At 38.3% G+C, this 23,556-nt stretch overlaps 1 protein-coding gene across 1 annotated transcript in view; it reads left to right on the plus strand.

Annotated features, from left to right (window-relative positions):
• The window catches only part of LOC121496476 (phospholipid-transporting ATPase IB-like), a 593,036-nt gene that overhangs the window by 277,075 nt on the left and 292,405 nt on the right, over window positions 1-23,556 (plus strand). Inside the window, exon 25 of the mRNA XM_041764812.1 lies at window positions 7,473-7,645. Coding sequence (XP_041620746.1) covers window positions 7,473-7,645 — 173 coding nt within the window. The remainder of the gene's footprint in view (window positions 1-7,472; window positions 7,646-23,556) is intronic.

Genomic DNA, 23,556 nt, shown 5'->3' on the forward strand with positions numbered 1-23,556 from the left:
ACAGTCTGGGCACATTATAATTCCTCTCAGAGTCAAGAAGACTTTAGTAGAAAGTGCAGTGACTATATTATTGAAATATTAAAGTTAAAACTTTATGTCCTTAAGGGCAGGAAATTAACTAATTAAGATTATTATGTTCATTTTTTTTCATGGCATCTGTAAGGATTGTTCAGAAAGTGAGCATATGTTTTTTTTTTTTTTTAAGAAACTGGTTTTATCATAAAGCAAATAAGTAGTTCAGGAATTGAAATGACTTTGCATTGCTTATGCTGTGCTTTCTAGGGTGACATAACAGATTCCAGTGTTTGTCACTGTAAGCCAAATGTAGATCTCTGGTTTGCAACTGGTAGTTTTATCTTTCTGTGTGAGACCAATAGCACTCCATATTCCTTTGCTAAAGTTTATCTGACATATGTAATCACATAGTTCGTTAAAAACACTGCAAATTTTAATTGTCTAGAGATTATTTTCTGTAGTCATTTTTTTTTTTAATTTATAAACTCGATCACCATTGGTTTGGTCTGGGCACTTTGTAATAACCTCAGGAATCAAGAAGATTTTAAAAATAGTGCAGTGACTATAACATTGATACATCGAAAGTTAAAAATTTAAATCCCCAAAGGTCAGGAAATTAATTAAGGTAAAGTGGTTATGTTCATAGTAGAATTATTCCTAGTTAGTGTGATATCAACCGTGGCATTGACTCATTGTTGTCTCTGAAGTATACAGTGACTCCCAAAGATCCAGTCTGGACAAATGTGTGACAAGCATCTATTCCATGGAATTATGGAGGGCCATTTTATACAACAGCTGACTGATCACTTACAAATGCTGATTTTGCATTCTTCTCACAGGAGGGTCACACTTCGAAATTGTTTTCTTATAGGAAAAGGGTTATCTCCTTTAAGAAGAATTCCACATTTTTTTTAAAAATTGTAAAAAAAAAAAGATTCATAGTCAAGATTGGAATAAGAATGCTTCTTAGAGCATATAAATTATTTTTTATTCAAGAATATATTTGTTCAGCATATAAAAGGATTCCTAGTACTAAAATCAAAATCTAGTTTCTTGAAAGAAAATAAAGTAAGCCTAGTAGGTTTGCTATTTAATCTTCTTTGTGAAAAGGAAAAATACATATTTTCAGGGATTTTTATGACGTCAATGACTTGAGCTCAGTCACAACTGTTAGTCACATTGTCTTTCAATAAATAGCAGTGATTTCAGGTTTTCAGACTTTCTCTAGGCTTTGAAGATTATGTGAATAAAAAGTCTCTCTCTTTCTCTCTTTCTTCCAATAAATGATACTTGCTCATTAACAGCTGCTGCCAGTTTTCTTCCATATCCCCCACCTCCTGACTCACTCTTCTCATACTGCCTAAGACACCTTTCCAGGAAAATGTGTAGATCTTTTAGAGATGTGAGATGTAAAAAGAAGTTGCAACATAGGGTATCCCAGCTCCCCTGAAGAGAGGTGAGTTCACAGCGGTTATCACTCTGCACAAGGATGACCCCCGTTATACTACCTGCATTATTCCACTTTGCTTACTTGTATGTCTTAAAATCTCAGCAAACAAAATCATTTAATTTGTAAGCATTAGAAAAATATTCCACACCATTCATCATTTGGGAAATGCAAATACAAGCTATTAATTGCACACCCATGGGAATGTCTAGAATTGAAAAGACCAATGTGCCAGTGTTGACAAAGATGAGGAACAACCAAAGCACACATGCAGGACTGGTAAGAAAGCAAAATGCAATAACCACATCTTTTAAAGTTAGAAACAGCCTCACCATCTCTATAAAGTTAGACATACACTTGCTCTGTGTGTCTGTAGAGGTGGCATAACAGAGTAATTCCAGTCTAGGTGTCTACTCAGGAGAAATAGGAGCATATGTCCACACAAAGGCTAGTATACTCATATTTATAGAATTATTCACAATATTCTAAAACTGGAAACAACCCAGATGTGTAATGGCAAGTGAATGAAATAATTTGTGGTATATTTATACAGTGGACTCAGAAACAAAAAGGAATTGATAAGCACAGAAACACTGGACAGATCTCAGAGCCTTAGGCTAAGTGAATAGGCCAGGCAGAAAAGACTGTAAAGTCTGATTCTATTTATATGGCATTCTAGAAAAGGCAAAACTGTAGTGACAGAGTGGATAGGTGATTGCCAGGGGCCGGGTAGGGGAATGGGATCGCCTGCAGGATGGCAGGAGGGAACGTTTTGAGGTGTTGGAAATGTTCTGTGTCTTGGTTATGGAGGAGGTGACATGACTGCACACCTTTGCCAAAAATCATTGAATTATACGCTGAAAATGGCTCAACTTTATCGTATGTTTAATTATAACTCAATGAAGGTGATTAACCAAAGCATAACTTCTATAGAGGCTTATATATATTATTGAGAATTCAGTAAATTGGGTAATATCAGTAATCTAAGAAGATAAACAATTTTTTTATCAGAAATAGAAACATTTTGTGGGGGGTGGGGGCAGCCCATGTAGAGAATGTCTGATTGAGGGAGAGGGGGGTTAAAGGTGACCTGAGGGTACCAGCTAAGTATGTGGGTGCTTGGTGACAAGAGGCCAGATTATCTTTTAAGAATGTTTGCTCAATGCCTGTGACATAGCATCCCATCTTCCTTGAAATTATTAGTATTGTAGGAAATCCTTGAAATATTACAAACTTAACAGAGATTCCTCTTACTTCCTAATGAACTTTAAGTTTAGAGATATTCATTGATTAGAACAAAGTAACATCTAAAGCAAAAAAGGTTGGCAACAGCTGCCAGTAGGGGCCATGAGTAATTTGCTTGTTTTCAGCCTTCACCTTCTTTATTTGCCTATAATGGGTTTGCTAGACTTGTGCTTTGTCTTTAGCTTTACAAAAGTCCATGCCCATTAGGGTTTATAAATGCAAAAGTATTGAGACTGTTAATGCTGTCAGGAAACAGGTGTGATTATATTGGAAATGGAAATGATAGTTTAAAAAAAATGGAAGTGGCAAGAATAAGGAGATTGCCACTGTGACCCATCTGGGAGGCTGGACAGTGGGAATGACAGGAGGAGTAGTAGAATAGAATACAGTGGTGAGAGAAGGCACACCTGACAGTTGGCCAGGGACAAGAAAAATGGATTATTAGAATGGAAAAAACAACAAAACCATTTTGAATCCATGGTCTAGAGGGTGAGCATTATGGTTAGATACTCATTAGCCTAAGGTTAATTCAGGAGAAAGGATTTTGCTCTCCAAGGCGAAGTAAGATTTGGCTGAATTGCTGCTCATGAAACTTGAACCATCCTGGCTTTCAGCATCGTCAGCTCTGAGCCCCTTGGAATTTGCAGAACATCAAAGTGAGGTCTGAAGCAGCTGCTAGCTCAGCGTCTAAGAAATTCCTTATGACACTGCCAAGCTCGTGGAGGGAGAGGGTCACCTGCCTCAACAGATTTCAGTGTTGCTGGAATGGTTTCATTTTGAGGAAAGATTCCTGCTACCTGCAAATTGGTAGACATGCATCCAGATTCTAGAAATCTCCATCTTTCCAGTTTATTAAATCCAGAATGACTGACAGTAGAGCTACCTTTCGGGTCCCATCCGCACATAAGTTGGGCAGGCTGAACTTCCAGTAAATCTCTTATCTCTGAGCAGACGGACAGCCGTTTCCTGAACTTAAGTGTGGCACTATCTGTGGTGTTGACGTGATCTTGTTTAAAAAACTGGAAATGCAAAGACAAATACTGAGCTTGCTGCTAAAAAATGTAAGGTTCCCAGTATGGCACAAGCAAGGGAGAGGTGAGTGTTCGGTATTGCTTTGGGAACAGTCTGTCATTGCACTTGCTCATTTTGGCTTTAAGTTGTGTGTGTTTTTAATCGTGAAGGAAAATAAAATTGTAGAACACGTATGAAAACCTGGAAATAGATTTTTTTAATATTTATGCCTAATAGGCAAATTCTAATGAAGGATTTTGGAATGTTCTGTATCTTTCTGGGAACGAAACTCCCGGTCCCAACTCCCTATGCCCCTTGTAACAGCTAAGTCCATTGTAACTTTCAGTAATTGGTTTTTTATTAAAATAAGAGACTGCAGTATAAATTTTAGCGACTAGGCTAAGTAGGCATTAACAGGTCCTGGGATCCAACCACAATTTGTAACATCGTTCCTCTGGGAAAATAGATTCTAAGTGCCCAATAACTAACTTACAAATAGACTTTTGAATCATAGTCCATTTGAGAATAAGGAACTGTTTGTGATAGTAATTCCTTCGATTGGCTTGCTTGAGAACTGCACAGAAGGGACCTATATTCTACCACACATGTGCAGGGAACCCAGCTAGTCTGGGTTTGATCAAAGATTATTGCCGAGCGGGCACTGGAATGAAAACCAAAGCAGGGGCTGGAGAAAAGTCAAGGGTGGAGCAAGAGGATGGATCTGGAGAGGTTCTGGTGGTAGGGGAGGTTTCCAATCTCACAGGCAAAGGTGTGATTCTGCACAGACGAAGTGAGAGGAGAACAGGTTGGTTCAGGTAGGAGGTGAGGAGCAGAAAACATTGCAGGCAAGAGGAATGAGATATGAGGAACATGAAGGATCGACCAGGAAACAGACTCTTAATGGTAGAGAAGAAGCTGAAGGTTACTGGAGGTGAGGCGGGTGGGGTTGGGGGATAGAGGAAATAGATGATGGGGATTAAGGAGGATACTTGTGATGAGCACCGGCTGTTGTAAGTGATGAATCACTGGGCTGTACCCCTGAAATTAATATTATACTGTATGTTAACTAACTGGAATTTAAATTAAAACTTGGGGGGAAAAAAGGAAAATGTAATGCAAAATGTACAAGGAAGGCTGAATGGCCCACATAGTAACCTAGTAATGTCTGGTGGTTTCTCTGCAACTGGTAGCTTCTCGTAAGGGCACTAATCTCAGGTGAGCGCTTCCGCCTTGTGACCCAGTTACTTCCAAAGGCCACACCTCCAAATACCACCACACCAGGAATTAGGGTTTCAATATAGGAATTTGGAGGATACAAACATTCAGTCTATAGCACTTTTTGTGGTTCAACCTGAAAACATTTCAACTTAGTATCCTCCATGTTCCCCAGACCACTGTTGGCCTTTGCATACGAGTATCTCAAGAAGAGGGGGGGCCATGTGTGCAACTCTGTGTCCTGCCTCCCACAGTTGAAACTCCAGTTCCCTCTTGAGGTCCTTCCCTGCACAATTTGTTGGTTGACCAATCGTAGAGGGACAGGGAAGATTGTATATGTCTCAGGAACTTGGTTTCCTCAGTAGCTACATTTCTGCCATTCACATTCCCAGTACTGGGCACCCTCTCTGCTCCTGCCTCAGAGCTTCATAGGTGGTGAGCTGCCAGCACTTGGGCTGAGGAAGAAGGGTCCAGTCTGTCTTCATGATTGGGCCAGAAATAACCCTAAGTGGAGAAAGTACCCTTCATAATATTACTACTGCTACATATCTTCATTTGTACTGTGCCGCCTTACAAAAAAAGCCACAGGCAGGGGTCTCCTCATCTCAGGGATTTGTATTCTTTAACCTTTTCCTCCATAAGTCCATGGGGAGGGGGTGGCAATGGAAGTGTCTTTCGGACAGTAGGCTAGATTGTGCTTCCATGACAATATTGGCATGTTGTCCACAGACCAGGTCTGCATAGCTTGCCTCATCTCTTTCAGTAAAATATTTCCCAGGAGGTTTTTCTGTCTACCATGACTTGACCCCTGGCAAGCACACTCTTCAGAATTGCCCAGACTTGTCTGAGTTCCCCCGTGAGTACACCCAGGATGCCACACCGGGATTTCCCTGGGTGGGTGGGATTTTCTTCTATCTACCCAGATTCTAAAGGGCAGGCTGTTTGCACAGATAAGGTAAACATAGATGTTTTGTTTGAGATTCAGAATTAGGCAACTAATTAAGAATTCAAAAAGTATAAAGTTACCTGTAGTTTTACTAAAAGTCAACTTTTATTCTTAGGACAGTATTCTATCAATTATGCTTCTGTTATTACATTGACAAAGAAGGCATTGTCAGTGATAGCATTTATTCACTGCCTGAAGTAGCACAACTGTGTATTTTCCTAGATGTAGGAAATTCTTAGTGAATAAATAGTAACCAGAGGAAGAATGAACTTCATTGAGTGCTTATTATGTCCCGAGACCAGTGTTAAGCAGGTGGCACTGATTAGCTCATTTGTTAGAGACAAAAGTGCTGTGAGGTACCTATTCTTAGCTCTGTTTTACACTTAAGAATTGCTGTTTAAAGAGGTAAAGTAACTTGCCCAAGGTCACAGAGGGTAATAAGTACAGAGTTAGGACCAGATCCTGGGCCATCTGATCACAGAACAGGGCTCTAAACTACAGTTATGCCTCAAATACATCTTTCTGAAAAGTGTTGTCTCAAGTCTCTTGTTGAGAATGGAAACTGAGCAGTAAGACAAAAGAATCTGTGCCTCACTTTGTGATGGTAGCTGATCCTCAGCTTAACTAGGAATAGAAAGATTCCTGTTCATTCAACATATTTCTTTAAGACAGTAATTCATGTTATCAGGTGGATAAATTATTTGTAAATGTAGCTTAATAGCCAAAGGACAGTTGTCCAAACAGAATAATTTCAGCAGACTTTTGTGCTTCTCTGATTAGCTTAAACCATATTTTTTATTATGATCCAAAAATTTAATTCTTATATTTGAACCAGATATCCTATTCATAGTCATAAATTCACTGGGAAATCAGACATACTTTTTTTTAAAATCCAAAGAATGATTCTGTGCTTTAATTGCATAAGAGACATCATACCAACGCACTTACTTAGGCTGGTAGTAATGTCTTAAAAAGTACTGTTTTAAAATGTTTAATTTTATTAGATATTTTCTGTAACATGGAAAAAAATGATCAATTTGTGTCTTCTTCTGATGACCTATGGGGAGAAGTGGTTTAATCTGTACATCTCAGCAGAGGATAGAAATTAATTTTTTGTGTTAATTTTATATCCCCTAATACTTCTTGGGGGCTTTTAAAGATTATCTTTAGCAAACTGAGAAATGTTTGCCATTTTTTAGCAACTTTATCTTTTGGAAAAAAAATAACATCACACATTTGTTTATATGGAGTTTCCTGTTCCAGAGGCACCATGAAGGGAGAAAGAGAGTCATAATAAAGTTCCAAAGGAGAAGAATTTGGATGCTCTAGTTCAGCCTAGACTGTAACCAGACTAGGTTATTGTAAATATCAAATGTAAATATCATTAAAGGGGATGTTTTCTTCCATAAAACAGACCTAGCAGGCAGTTCAACGGAATTTTAATGTACTCACAACAAATTGAACGCTATGTGTTTTACATTAGAATGGGCATGTTCTCACTTTAAGGAACTTTTGATTTTTTTCTTAAGTTCTGTTTTTGATATATCAAACACATAAAAACATGACCCCCTCCCCCTTCCACTCTTGTTTCAGGCGACAAGGGCAGCCATTACCCAGCACTGCACTGACCTTGGGAATCTGTTGGGCAAGGAGAATGATGTGGCCCTCATCATCGATGGCCACACCCTGAAGTATGCTCTCTCCTTTGAAGTCAGGAGAAGCTTCCTGGATTTGGCACTTTCGTGTAAAGCTGTCATATGCTGCAGGTAGGCATGCACAAGCTTTTCGTTGTTCATGTTCCAATGTGGCTGTATCCTGTGTTTTTATTTTTTAAAAAAATAGTGCATTAAAAGTATAGGGATAAAGTTTCATTTAAAAAAACAAGCAAAATAGGGGATCCTTGGGTGGCTCAGCGGTTTGGCGCCTGCCTTGGGCCCAGGGCATGATCCTGGAGTCCTGGGATCAAGTCCCGTGTTGGGCTCCTTGCATGGAGCCTGCTTCTCCCTCTGCCTGTGTCTCTGCCTCTCTCTCTCTCTCTCTCTCTCTTTTTTTCTATCTTTCATGAATAAATAAATAAAATCTTTTAAATAAATAAATAAAATTTAAAAAGCAAAATAAAAATACTAATTTAACCGTCCACAGATTTGGGGGGAAGAAGCAGTTAGTGATTTTTGCAGTTTTATTTCTTGTCATCTGAGAAAAGAAGAGCCAGGGCCTCTCTCCAGGGAGATTAACTAGAATAAGTCTGCCACGAGCAAGTGTGGAAAGTTAGAAGAGCCCTGCATATTTGGTTCCTTGACTCTGTATATCTGAGCTCAAATTCCAAGATTTATGCGATATACAGTGGATATTTCTATTCAGTCAATAAGGAGCTTTGGTTGGCAATTTTTGTTTTAGGACCTACCCAGACAACTTTGTTGAATTTTTTTTAATGTTTTATTTTAATTCCAGCTACTTGACATATGGTGTTATATTAGTTTCAGGTGAAGGACTTTGTTGTTCTTTTTTTTTTCTTTTTTTTTTCATGAAATCTGGGATTTTTGAGGGTGGACATTGCAACATTCCATTGACTACTGGCTATGCGAGGTCCAGTTCTCATAGAGATTTGAGTCAGAATTATAAAGAAAATAAACTACTAGAGCAATGAGCAGCATGACCCTGATTATGCAGCAAATAACTTGAAAGGTGAGAAGAGCTCTGTCCATTTCTGAAAACACTGTGCTTAGGCGGTACCTGGTATGTGATTAAATACACAATCTGTATCGTTGGATTAATAATCTCATTTGTGCTTGCTCTTTTATGTTATACTTATACATTTTTTCGTACCTTGTTTTCTTGGATATTTTGTCAGAAGTCAGTTATCAGGATGCTTTTAAATTCCTCACTTGGGCATTAATCCTTTTAGAACTCCTCTTTCGGATTCAATCATGGTCTATTCAGAATAATGGTTATTACATTGACAAGATGGTCTTGCTCTTTCTGCTTTACTAAAAGTCCCTTGGAACATCATCTGCCATGCTACTCTACCCAGACCTCTCATGACACTGCTTGTTTGGGATGACCAATAAGTCTGGGGGAGAGCTAACAGGAAAGTCTCTCCTTGTCTCTCTAACCTTGCTTCCCACTCCCAGTTGTTCTTATTTTAGAGCAAACAATTTGTTGCCATTTTTCCATCAATACACCTCCCTACTCAGAACCCTGAAACTGTTCACATGATGATAGTTCTCTATCATTTTATGCTGCTCTCTTGATCCCTTTGCATAATTTGGCCTCATCAAAGGCCAACGAGAGCTGGAATAGTGGCTGGTGGTGCCCTCATGGTCAAAAGGAGTATAAGGAGTGTAGCTGTTGTGCTTGGTTGTAGGTTGTTCAAGGACCTCAGGGTGAGGAACAAATTCAAATGTGTTTGAAACAATGAATAAGAACTTTGTGTTTCTTCTAAATCAGGAAACTTAGTACAACTAAATGGGACCTGGGATAGTGAGGAATGACCAGAGCAACTAGAAATGAAAGACCATGTTTCCTGGTTTTCTCTCATTCTCTCTCTCTCTTTTTAAAACAACTTTATTGAGATATAATTTACATATCCTACAATTAACCCATGTAGAATGTGTAGTTCAATGGTTTTTAGTATATTTAGAGTTTTGTAACCATCACCACAACCAATTTTAGAATATTTTAATCACCCCCAAAAGAAACCCTCTTATCTATTATTAATCAATCCCCATCCTCCTCTACCCTCCCACAGTGTCCCTCAGTACTAAACAACCACAAATTTGCTTTCTTGTCTGTAGAAATTTGCCTATTTGGGGCATTTCTTATGAATGCAGTTATATAAGATGTGGTCTTTTTATTATTTCTTTCACTTAGTATGTTTTCAAGGTTCATCCATGTTGTAGAATATATCAGTACTTCATTCCTTTTCACAAGTAAATAATATTCCATTGTATGGATATACCACTGTTATTCATCCATATTGATTAGCATTTGGATTGTTTATAATTTTTGACCATTATGAGTAATGCCACTATGAGGATTCATGTACAAGTTTTTGTATGGCCATCTGTTTTCAATTCTCTTGGGTATATACTGAGGAGAAAAATGCTGGGTCAGCTAGTAAGTCTATGTTTAATGTTTTGAAGAACCACCAGACTGGTTTCCAAAGTAGCCACACCCTTTCATATTCCCACCAGCAGTTTGTGAGTGTTCTAGCTTGTCCACATCCATCTACTTGTTATTATCTGTCTTTTCATTGTTTAGCCTAGTGGGTGTAAAGTGGTATCTCATAGTTTTGATTGCATTTCCCTAATAGTTAATGATGTTGAATGTCTTTTCATGTGCTTATTGGCCATTTGTATATCTTCTTTGGAGAAATGTCTATTCAAGTTCATTTTTAAATTGGATTGCTTGTCTTTTATTATTGAGTTTTAAGAGTTCTTTATATATGCTGGATACAAGTATCTCATCAGAAACATGGTTTACAAATATTTTCTCCTGTTCTGTTGGCTGTCTTTTCATCTTCTTGAAAGTATTATTGGGGGGAAAAAAAAAAAAGAAAGTATTATTGGCCGCACAAAAGATCCTAATTTTGATGAAGTCCAGTTTATCTGTTTATTCTTTTACTCTGCTTTGTTGTCCTGTCTAATGGCTCCCTTTTTTAAGTAGCTGATACTGTGCTTTCTTTGCTGTGTTCCATTTGGACAGGTTAGCTCAGGGACATGCAAATGGCAAGAAGGGGAGGAACTGTAGTGAAATGCACTTTTCTCCTAATTTCCTCTTTGTGTCTGTGTTGTGAAGCTGCTGAGTAGGTACCTGATTTCTGTGAGGTCCTCAGCACAAGAGGTTGTCTCACTCAGAGCCAGAAGTCATGGGTGAGGGAGTCCCTCTTCCTGCCAACTGCCAGTTGGTCAAGAGGCCGTCACCCTGACTTGGTAAGCAGAAATAAGCAACAAGAAACAACATGGAAAAGTCTGGTAAACTGTAAATCAAAGCAAACGTGCTCCAACTTCATGGTTTTTCAAAGGGAAATCAAAACGAGGCCGTTTGGATTCTCAGGGGAGAGCAGGAATGCCTTCAAGGCTTTACAGGAACACGCTCTTTGCTTGCCAGGTGCTTGATACTAAAGAAAAACATCTTTTTCCCCCTTCTTTCTTTGGCTGCTTTCAGAGGGCTTTGTGTGTCACATAAAGCTGTACACTCAAAGACTTCACAGGAAGGAGTTCAAACTGGAATTGGCACAGAAAGAGGAAATTTCAAATTAAATACTGTTACTGTCTACAAAATAGAAGCGCTAATTGAAAAAAGGAATCTAGGATAGTGTACTACTTTACCGCTCCAGGAGACATTTCTTGGCTGGTCTCACACTCAAGATTTAAAAAAAAAAAAATCAACACATACTTTTTTTTTTTTTTTTTAATAAAAGCACTCGTGTACTTCAGATGTTGCTTACTATTCATTGAGAATTTAAACCTAAGTTAAATTTAATATGACTTCAAACATAAGGTTGACCTTAATTCTCACTTTTCATCTTTAAAACTCAGTCGTTGTTAAGGTTACCCTTTTCTTTAATAATAGAAGAAAATAATTTCTTTTGGGAAATAAATCAGTGAAATCATGAAGCACTGTCTGCCATCAATATTGATTCAGAGACTGGTGAATGTTTTATAAAAACTGATAAATACTTTTAAGCTAAAACTATTTTAGGCAGAAAATAGAGGAAATAATGTAAGAATTTGTTAAATATTTTGCTGACATTAGACTCAGACAATTTAGCTAATTATATATTATTATACCCAAATATTTTCCATGTAGTTAAAATCCTAGAAAGGTCATAATATGTTCAGCAAAACAGGTACTGGTCAATACTTTAGTGTGGTTTACTTTTGTAGCTGTCAGGGACATTGCCACATGATTTGTTGAGGTATAAACCGGTTGGTCTAATAACATTTTTGTGGTAAGCTTGATATCTGTACTGTATGTTCCTGAGTGTCATGGGATAGTGAATAAGAGTATATTACAGTTCTCACCTCTCTTCTACTTTGCATCTCATATAGGCCTCAACTCCTTGAAAGCAGGGCCTCAGTAAAGCTAGCAGATCCCCAGACTCTAGTGACCTCCATCTTGCCATATGCAACAATCATATTCTTGATTCCTCCTTAGCAGCTGATGTCAATGGCTCCCCCCACTGGATTCTCATTTATTTCCATGGCACCTCTTTTTCCTCCTATGTATCTTCCTTATGGGATCTTCTCAGCAGCTTTTGAAATGTATTTCCAAGGTTTTTTGCCTTTGGCCTTTTCATATTCCCACCCATATCTTCTCCTTGGTGCATTCCATTTATTTTCATGGCTTCATTCATCTTCAACATTAATGATTCTCAACACCAGATTTACACTGAATCATCTAGAGAACTTAAACAATTTTTTCCTCAAAAATTTAAATGTGGGATTATCATATGACACAGCAATCCTACTGCTTAGGTATACAACCCACAGAATTAAAATTGGGTAATCAAACAAATATTTGTGTTTCATATTCATAACAGTGCTATTCACAATAGTCTAAGAGCAGAAACAACCCAAGTGTCCACTAGTAGATGAATGGATAAACAAAGTGTAGTATATTCATACAGTGGAATGTTATTTGTACATAAAGAGGAAAAAGCACAGGTACACATGCTACAATATGGATGGACCTCAAACACATACATAGTGAAAGAAGCTGTCAGAAAAGATCACAGATTATGTGTGATCACATATTCCATTCATAAAATATTTCACAATAAGTAAATCCACCCAGACAGAAAGCAGATTAGTGGTTTCCAGGGCCTAAGGGATGAGGAATGGGGAATGACTGTTTAATGGGCACAGGGTTTCCTTCTGGGATGATGGAAATGTTTTAGAAGTAGATAAAGTAGGGGATCCCCGGGTGGCTCAGCAGTTTAGTGCCTGCCTTCGGCTCAGGGAGTGATCCTGGTGTCCCAGGACCGAGTCCCGCGTCAGGCTCCCTGCGTGTAGCCTGCTTCTCCCTCTGTCTGTGTCTCTGCCTCTCTCTCTCTCTCTCTGCGTCTTTCATGAATAAATAAAATCTTTAAAGAAAAGTAGATAAAGGTGATGATTGTACAACATTGTGAATATACTAGATGCCATTGAGCTGATAAACACTTTAAAATGGCTAGTTTTATATTATGTGAACTTTATCTTAAAAAATGAATAAAAGAATTCATCCATGTAAACGAAATATTTGTTGAATGAACAAAACAGAATGTTGAATGAAATCTGGGTAGAAAGAAATAAAAAAGACACTGATTCCCAGGCCCTACCCCAGGACAATTATTTTTTTAATTAAATTTATTTTTTTACATTTTATTTAAATTCAGTTTGCCAATATATAGTATAACACCCAGTGCTCATCTCGTCACGTGCCCTCCTTTATGCCCATCACCCAGTTACCCATCCCCCCACCCATCTCCCCTTCTGCAACCCTATATTTGTTTCTCAGAGTCAGAAGTCTCTCTTGGTTTGTCTTCCTCTCTAATTTTTCTGCATGCAGTTTTCCTCCTTTCCCCTATGGTCCTCTGCACTATTTCTTATATTCCATATATGAATGAAACCATATGATAAATTGTCTTTCTCCGATTGAGTTATTTCACTCAACATAAATCCTCTAGTTCCATCCACATTGATGTAAATGGTAGGTATTCATCTTTTCTGATGACTGAGTAATATTCCATTGTGTATATATATATATATATATGTATGTGTGTGTGTGTATATATATATATATACACACACACACAATGGAATATATATATACAATGGAGATATATATATGTGAGATATATAGATATAGATATAGATATAGATATAGATATAGATATAGATATAGATATATCTCACATCTTTATCCATTCATCTGTCGAAGGACATTGTGGCTCCTTCCACAGTTTGGCTATTGTGAACATTGCTGCTATGAACATTGTACCCAGGACAATTAAATCAGAACGCTAGGGATTATACAATACTCCTGGCTGATTCTAATGGGTATTGATATTCAGGGTTGTGAATAGATGGCTTCCCTAGTCCATCGGCATGTCTAGCATGACCCCTGTCTTGAGCTTCACCTATATCTGAGACTTTTTCACACTGACGTTCTTTTTACATCTTAAATTCAAAATGTATAAACTGAATTAGTCACAATGCCCTCATCTGTGCATCTCCCCATTCTTTCTGATCTTTTCTACTAGTTTACTAGTTTACTGTCTCAGGTGATGGTACCATGCACCTCTCAGCTGCCAGAGCCTTTTGGTAGCTTGATTTTGTATTTAAGGAACCTATCAGAGACTAAATCATATAAGCAAATTATAATATTGAGTCAGAAATTATACTCTCTTAATTTGTTGATCCTTGGTAAAAATTTGTTTTTGTTTTTTATAAATGAATAAATAGAGGCCTCAGAAAAATTACATTGTCTCACCCATGGCTTCACTGAGTAGTAATGGAGGCATTGTCAATTTATCCTAGGTATGAGTAGTATGAGGGCCTGTGTTCTTATATTTTGTAGCTGGCTGCGGCAGCTAATTTATATAAATATGTGTTTATTACTGTTGGTACTTGAGTTTTATATGAAGTTTTTGCTTTTCACGTATTTTTCAAACTGTAGAATTTGTTTGAACGTGTTTTAGCATAAAGTCTTATAGTATCAGAAAGGGAGACAGAACATAAAGACTCCTAACTCTGGGAAATGAACTAGGGGTGGTGGAAGGGGAGGAGGGCGGGGGGTGGGGGTGAATGGATGTCGGGCGCTGAGGGGGGCACTTGACGGGATGAGCACTGGGTGTTATTCTGTATGTTGGCAAATTGAATACCAATAAAAAATAAATTTATTATTAAAAAAAAGTCTTATAGGATCTGTCTTTCTACAAGAAGTCATGTAGAAAATATGTAAACCATTTTTTATGTGTTCAAGAAGGGGTTCTCTGTTCCATCTTCCCTGTGTCCTTGGAAATACCGTCTTTCATGTTTTCTCATTTTTCTTTTTTCTTTGAAGTTCTTTAGTTTTATTAAAATGGAAATAAATTTTATAGGCACAGACTTAGGATGGTGGGGTTGGGAGGCAGTCTTTGACCTCTTGAGAACGTTCAGAAATCTTAAAAGTCAATGTGTATTGTCAGGAAAAGAGTCATGAAAGCATCATCAGGGTTCCCCTTTTGAGGAAGTTGGTTCACGGCTCCGTCACAGTTCCCTGCAAACACAGGTGATGCTCATTGTCCCCAGTGCCGCCATATTAACAGACATGATTTATGGCTGTATGTCTCTGGGCAGGAGATGGAGTAGGAGGAAAACACCACAGCAGGGATTTCCACTGGATGTGCAAATGAAGGGTTTCAGAAGACATCATTTATTTTCTTGGATGTATTTAAACTTCTGTCTTTCAGGGTAGATTCATAGATAAACGTATGAACCTACTGTGATACCATAGAAATAGTCAAGAGAAGAAAAAAGAGTGGGCACAATGAATGTTTCTAAAAACTTTTGGGGTTTATTTTTCTAACTTTAAGAGTAATTTCTATTATAGAAAAAACTAGAAAATTCAGATAAGAAGAAAGAAAAAAAAATCACAAATCCCATCAACCAGAGTCCATCACTGTTAGCAATTTATATTTTAATCTAGATCTCTTTCAGTTAAAATACTTTTTTTTGGAAATAGGTTGGATTATTCACAATATATGAAATGAAAAAGGTTATAAACCTTTAAAAAGGTTATAGGGGAGCCTGGATAGCTCAGTCAGTTAAGCATTTGACTCTTGATTTTGGCTCAGGTCATGATCTTAGAGTCTAGGGTTGTGGGATCGAGCCTCACAACAGGCTCCATGCTCAACAGGGAGTCTGCTTGAGAATTCTCTCTTCCTCTACTCCTCCCCTTCATGCTCATGCTTTCCTCTCTCTGTCTCTCAAATAAATAAATCTTTTAAAATAGGTTATAAAGGTTTAATTTATGTGTCAAATAGCAGTATAAAATGTTTTTAAAAAGCTTGCTACTATTCTGTTATATGAAAACACAATCATTAATCTCTTCCTCGTTGTTGGATATTCAGGTTAACAAGTAATTTTTTACTAGTATAAATATCCCTGCAATATGATTTTTATAACTTATTCTTTGCAAAGACATTTGATGATTTCCGTAAAATAATAATGGATTCAAGAACAAGCCACAGAGAAATTGGCAGAAGGGTTTGATCCTTCACCTGAGAAAGTGAAGTTGTTTGATTTGGAGTGAGAGAGCTGTGGTCAGTAGCTCACTCCCTGCTGGGAGAAATGTGTTCTCCTCCATTTAGTCAGCAAAGGCTGGGGTTTATTATCCTCACTAAGAAAGAGGAGCAGTTAAGAGATTACCTTGTGACAGGATATGTATAGGAGTAGAATCCGAAAAGAAACCAACACAGCATTTTTATACACTGATGGTATATCATTTCCATAGCTGGCTCAATCTTACACTCATTTTCTGGACTCTCTTAAGCCTGTGACTCACTTCTTCTGTGTCCAAAAACCTGCACATCAGTCTTACCTTCAAACTACGTAGGGTAGAAAAGAAATGGCTCTTCCAATTTGTTCTTCACTCCAGCTTAGCTTTTTACATTAATGAGGCTTGATGGATAATAAGAAATCGTAGAACATTGTGCATTTTGTGTGTGGTATCTTTCAGCCTGTGAACCACACACAAGAATGATATCAAAACAGAGTTCAGACACACTAATTAGAATTGTACCACCGATTGTGTTTTGGTTGGCCTCCACATTGGTAAGGGGTCCAGGCATATCCTTGCAAAAATAAAACTTTTCTTTAGTTTCTTTCATGATATGATTTCTCAGCATCATACATGTTTTAGTTATAAGTCAGCTTCCTCCTTTGACACTTTATTCCAGAGAACATTATTAACTTGTCGAGGTTGTAAGCCTATCCTTGGATTGTTTGGATTACAGCTTAGCATGTTTGCCCATTTGTTGATTACATGCAATTAAGGTAGAATTCGTTCTTAGACGAATTCTAAGGGTTGTTTTTTTTTTACCCGTTTAGCTCTAAAATGAATGCTATTATTTGAATGATTGCAGTGATTTCATTTGATACTAACTGGCCCTAATATTGCACTGCTAAAGGTGAGTGTGCTCAGATGTAACAGCTCCTTAGCATCATGTTGAATAAAAACAATATCCAAGAGCCCACAGTTTAAAAAATGTTCTTCCATCCACAGGTTTGGCCATTATTTATTCAGAATGAAAATTATATTGATGCAAATTCCGTGCTATGTAGAAATAGCTTACTAAATCATTGTATAGACTGGCATATTTGGAGACTTTGCAGTATTAATACAAAGTAGAACAAGGAATCCCTAAGTAATTCTTTCTAGCTTAGAAAGAAACATTTTATTAAACTTTTTGGAATCAAAGCCAATTTTGATGATTACTTATGTTTACAAATGGAGGACTATTTTCATCTTAAATAACTCTTGCAGGAAATAATTTATACCAATCACTCTATAATATCAATGCTTGACTATTAAGAATTTCTGATAGTTTTGATCTTTCTCCAGCCTTTAGAAAGTTACATATTATCACAATTTATATAAAACTCCTTCAGGTGAGAAATAGAAAAATAAATTAACCCGTCAACTTTGTTACTTGCATCCTGAGCTAGCCAAATACTTTGGTGGGGAGATACCATACATGTTATAAAATGCAGGCACACATTTTAATAAGATTGAGAATACAGAAAGCTCTTCTTTAAGAAAATCCTCTGTTAAGTAATCCACATTAAAAGCTAGCACTTGTTTGTGGCATGTTAACATGACAGAAATCTCTACCAGGGGGCATTTAGTAATATGATTTGATAAATGATGATATGCTCTATAACTGGGAGCACATTTCTTAGGAAACTTTTTTTTTTTTTTGGTTATAAAACTGGTATTATCATACCACTTTTCTTCTATAGGAGAGCTATCCTTCCTAAGAGTTCTGAGAAGTGATTTCTGTGCTAGAAGTTCCCTTTGGTTGGCCATCCTCACACTAGTGGGTGGTCGGTACAGACACCCAGATACAAAATGGACTTCGGAAGTAGCAAGACCCTCTCTGCTTCTAAGGCAGTAGTCTAAGGATTATGGTAATAAGATCTGTGTGATCTCCCATCTATCCACTCAGATGCTCTCAACACATTGGAAGCCACAGGAGATGCCAGAAGAGCTCGTAGACACATCACTTTTCAAGTTTTTTCCTGTGTTTCTTCCTCTTCCTCTTTTCATGAATGATTAACTCATCAGTGCGTGTCATTTTTGACATCAGTGCCTGCCAAATGAAACAAGGTGATGTTAGGTCAAACCGAGGTCCAAAATTCTGAAGTAGAAGCTCATAATATTTGGCATCTTTTCTACTAAAAAAACAAACCGTGAAAAAAAAAGTCAAGAATAGAGCCTAACTAAACATGTGGAATATGTCATGAATATTTATATCACCATGTCTTGCCTTGTGATAGTATTTGTATTTAAGGTGCCTTTTTTCTTTTTCCTGTGAAGTAGTTCAGAATGTGTTTCATTAGTACAAGTGCCGTGTTAACTTTCATTAGGAAAAAATCCACTTCTTCTGACAACATTGACACCTTTCCGATGGAGAGTATGCAAAGTAGCTCTTATGTTAATTGGTCCCAAAGAAAATTATGTTTTCCAGTTTCCTGTCTATACATCTGACACTTTCCCTCATTTAGTACTTGCTGAATTATGGATGCTTTCCCTTTCCTGATTTTGACAGCTAGTATTCCTCCTATGACTTTGAGAACCATGAGGAAGCTCTAGAAGCCCTGCTGTCCTCTAGTGTGAACAGGAAGCAGCAGGATTATAGTTAGCAACTACACATAGACTGAAGCCTTCTCTGGCTTTGTTTGTTTGTTTTTCTAGCTTTACTGAGGTATAATTGGTATACAAAAATATTGCACATAATCAACATATACAATTTGAGTTTGAATACACACACACACACACACACACACACACACTCTTGTTACCATCACCACAGTCCAGGTGATGGGTCCAAGTAATGACCATAGCCATCACCTCCAAAAGTTCCCTTGTGTCCCTTTGGTTTGGGTAGTGTTTGCCTTTTTTTGTTTGGTTTTGTTCTGCTTGTTTTCGGATGCAGTAAGATGCATGAGATCTACCCTCCTAACTTTTTTTTTTTAAGATTTTATTTATTTATTCATGAGACACACACACACACAGAGATTGGAGAGAGAGAGAAAGAGAGAGAGAGAGAGAGAGAGAGAGAGAGAAGACAGGCAGAAGGAGAAGCAGGCTCCATGCAGGGAGCCTGATGTGGGACTCCATCCTGGATCAGGCTCTGGACCAAAGGTGGCGCTAAACCGTTGAGCCACCCAGACTGCCCCCTACCCTCCTAACTTTTTAGGTGCACAACACCTTAGTGTCAGCCACCGGCCCTATGTTGTACAGCAGATCTCTGGAACTTGCTCTTGTGTAACTGTACCTTTCTACCCATTGAGTAGCAACTCCCCAGATCCCTCTCCCCTACCCCCTGAGGACCATTTGTCTACTTGTATACCTTTGACTCATTACTTGTATACCTTTGACTATTTTATATTTTAGATGCTTCATGTAAATGGAATCATGCAGTATTTGTCCTTCCATGACTGACTTATGTCACTTAGCATAATATCTTCCAGGTCCACCGTGCCATCACAATGGTAGGAAGGCCCATCTGCTTGAAGTGTCTCTGATTCAGTCTCTTACTTATTTAACTTTCAAGAAGAAACAAATGACAAGAAAGGAATGTTTCCATCTTTGGTTTGTCAGAGTTTTTAAATAATACATTTAGCCCCATTTTGGGCAACAGGTAAATTGTCAACAGGAAGTATGTCACATTGATGGAGCTAACTTAAGTTGCCAAATTTTGGAAGCTGGACTTGGTTTGAGTTTTATGGTTGGTGATTCTTGAGCTTTATTTCATTGTCATCCACACAGCTTTGCTGGGTCAGCAGAGACCAAGAGCATCTGCTGAAAGATTTGGTTTCTGTTGTTTCGTGTTAATCAGGTAGCTGAGCTCTGTTGGAGTTCCAGGGCCATGCTGGCTTTCGTGGCTTAGTTCCTGATAGGTCAGCAAATGCAAAAGAGGTAGGCAGACAGATGGATGGACAAAAGGACAGCCAACCTCTCTCCCACTATTCCATCAAAATCTTGACACTTGGGTCATTTGAGAAAAACAGAGCCAGCATTTTTCTCCTGCTAAGCAAGTATTCATAGCAGTGTCCTTTCACCACTTGGACATACCAGCCATTAAAGACCAGAGTAAATATACCAGTTTGAAGATAATCCTTTCTCAAATATACAAGTGCCAAGTTAAAACCATCTGTCAATCATTTGTGCATTTTTTTCCTTACTTTTATTTGTTTTAGTGGGTAGGTGTTGTTTGAAAATACTGGAGCTTGAGAAATTAGCAGTCCCATGTTATCACAGTATTTTGCCAGTTCACAGATAACTGAACCTTGACTTCGTGTTTTCTCTTTGTGAAATCATGACAAATACACATTGAATTTTTTTCCTCACAGGGATTGATGCTTACTTGTAGATTATTTGAGTATATGGATATAGAGACATGTTCAGTGGTTTTTCAAACTCTGTACTCACATCAAACTATGAATTTTGAATGATCAAATCTGGAAACAAATATAAGAATATCATAGAAGGTAGTGAAGCCTTTTAAAAATGAAAAATAAGCGCTGAGTGATGTTCATTTACTTGAACAACACTTGGGATCTGAATTTATATTGTTGTGTAGCTGTAATTGTATGTTAACACACGTAAGTATAAACATAGCTACATAAAGAGTAATAAATGATGGATGCTTTAGTGCTAATACCAACATCTCATCAAGTCTGAAAATATTTATAATCATAGAAGTGAAAGAAATAAGGTAGAAGTTTGCTGGGGTTCTGCTTGTATTTCCTTTGTTTGAAAACCACTGCAAAGAGTCTCGGGTATGATTCAATTGTTGGGGATCTTGCATTTCTACATTTATACTCAAGACTGTCTCAAGTCAAAGATTTCTTTATATTAAGTGTTGAGTGTGTTTAGATAAAGTGTGGAGAAAAACAGGACTTTCCCCACATCTTACAGGCCTATTTTTAGATCTCTTTTGCTGTATTTGATCCTGTTATTATTTGGGAATAAGCTGATATCTGTGTGATGGACCACGTAACGGCACCACCCCAGGTCAGCTCATTAGCCTGCCCAGGCTCTGTGCTGTGGCCTGGCCGAGGATGTGTCTACTGATAAAGGTGGATGAGTGAATGCAAATGGCACAAACTTTTCCTGCCAAGAGGATTCAGAGTAATAGGAAGGCCAGCCAACCCATCAAAGACAAATGGTAGCACAGATCATAGTGTGAGGTGCCGTAAAAGTCAAATCTAGGAAGACGAGGGGTATCATTAGCACAAGGGCTGGCTTTCTGGTGGGAAATACTGATGATATTGGCAGTAACACTCAAGTTGTCTTTGTGTCCAGACTGTCTAGAAGCATTTAATATCTATTACTTTGGAGAATCCTTAAAGTAGTCCCACAGAGAGGAAACTTAGGATCCTTTCCTTATGGTTTGGTGAGCACAGACACAGAAGGCTAAGGACATTACCCTGAGTCCCTTAGCTGTAATGAGTAGGTCCGAGGTGTGAACCCTGGTAACCTAACTCCAGAGTTGATGGTGGAAAACAACTCTAAAGATAATGGGGAGGAGCTGCAGTGTTTTATCCAGATGAGCAGAGCTCACACGTATTTAGGGAAGACAACAATATGAAGGTCAGCATAGATTGTGTATGTGAGGCATGAGGGCCTTTCAGTTCTTCAACTTTGCAACAGTGGAGACATCAAATAGGGTGGTGGTAGCCTGAGTCTCTGACACAGAGTAGGTATTCATCCAACTGTTGGACTGAATTTCCAGATTTTCTGGAGTGGACTGTGATCCAACTTAGCAGCCATTAAGGAGTTAGAATCAATAACTCCTAGTGAGTGAGTGAATGTAGTTGGAGCTGGTAGGATGGGGGAGACGTTAAGACCCACTGTAAGATAGGCCATGTCAGAGGGGATACTAGAGGAGGAATTAATTTATTTCCAGCCTTTCTAGGTGCTGTATAATCTCTAGCAGCTGCCAAGGGTTCAGATCTAGTACAGGTGGGTGACCGCCAAGTCCAGATTCCTCCAGTGACAGGCTCTTTGATCTGTATGAAGCTATAGAAAATGCCTTCTTGGCTATTTGCTTTTAGCTAGCATTTATAGAAAGACCATTTTGGATCAGTCCCTATAGTCTGTGCTGCTATGGAAGAAAAATGAGAAAAAGTCAGAGATGTGGTCTCCCTTAGCCTGTGGTTCTTGTGGAAGAAAGTAATATGCCTTTAGAAAATACATAAAACCACACAGGTAGAAGACAATAACTGATTGAAAATTAAGTACTATAAAGCTGTAAGTTCTAGTATTTATTATTGGAATTTGTCCAATCAGGGAAAGTTTTCCAAATGCAGGTGAGCTTTCTGCCTCTTGCAGATGGTGATGGAAGTTTTCAAACATGGGGAGAGGCCCACACTTGCCTCTGAACCAGGCTGGATGAACCAGGCTGGATTTGAGAAGGGCAAGCCTTTAGAAGGAATATAACTGTCACAATTGGAGCAATCTAGGAGCCTGGATGACGTGTCTTTTGGGGGCACTAGACGAAGTGATCATCTTCATTCATAGAACATATTTGTTACCCTTTTTTTTTTTACAGGCAAAGGAAATCTGAATGTTTTGAAGTTGATTTTGAGGAGGCACTTCCTTTCCCATGTTAATTTTCTTGTGATGTGAAATAGCACCTATATGCAGTCACTCAAAATACATGCTCTCCTCTATCAACTTATTTTGATGTTTGACTTTAGGTTCTGAGCCAGGGCTGTGTGAGCAGTTCTCCCATTAGAAAAAGATTCTTGAACCCCTCTTAGTTTGCACAGACTGTGTAGGTCTTCACCTTCGAAGTGTTAAGATGATCTTCACTGGTTAGTGCTGTGGCCTCTAGGACTCCAGAGCCCAAGCAATAGCTTTGTAGGAAATCCCTCTTTCTAGGGACACATTCAGAACAGGAAAAAAAGTTGAGGAAAGAGAAGGTTTTCACATAACTCAGACCCTCTGTCAAGGTGGCTGAGAGGCAGGACTTCAGGTGAGGTCAGACTTGCTTGAATAAGAAGCCCACTCAGGGTAGAATCCATATGCTGCCATAGCAAGGCCAATCATGTTTGTTTGCCAAAGCTCTGAGGGCTCAAAGGGTCTAGATGATACTAAAAAGGATCTAAGTGACTCCCCTAGTGCTTGCCCAAGACAAAAAAATACAGTGAAAGTAAATCTGATACTAAGTGCTGTGAACTTGAGGCACCTGGGTGGCTCAGTGGTTGAGCATCTCTACCTTTGGCTCAGGTCGTGATCCCGGGGTCCTGGGATTAAGTCCCACATTGTGCTCCCTGCAGGGAGCCTGCTTCTCCCTCTGCCTATGTCTCTGCCTTTCTCTGTGTGTTTCTCATGAATAAATAAATAAAATCTTTAAAAAAAGTGTTATGGACTTAATTGTGTTCCCCCCATATTTCTATGCAGTCTTAATCCCTAATGT

Source organism: Vulpes lagopus, chromosome 8 (assembly GCF_018345385.1).
Source record: "Vulpes lagopus strain Blue_001 chromosome 8, ASM1834538v1, whole genome shotgun sequence".
NCBI lineage: Eukaryota > Metazoa > Chordata > Mammalia > Carnivora > Canidae > Vulpes > Vulpes lagopus.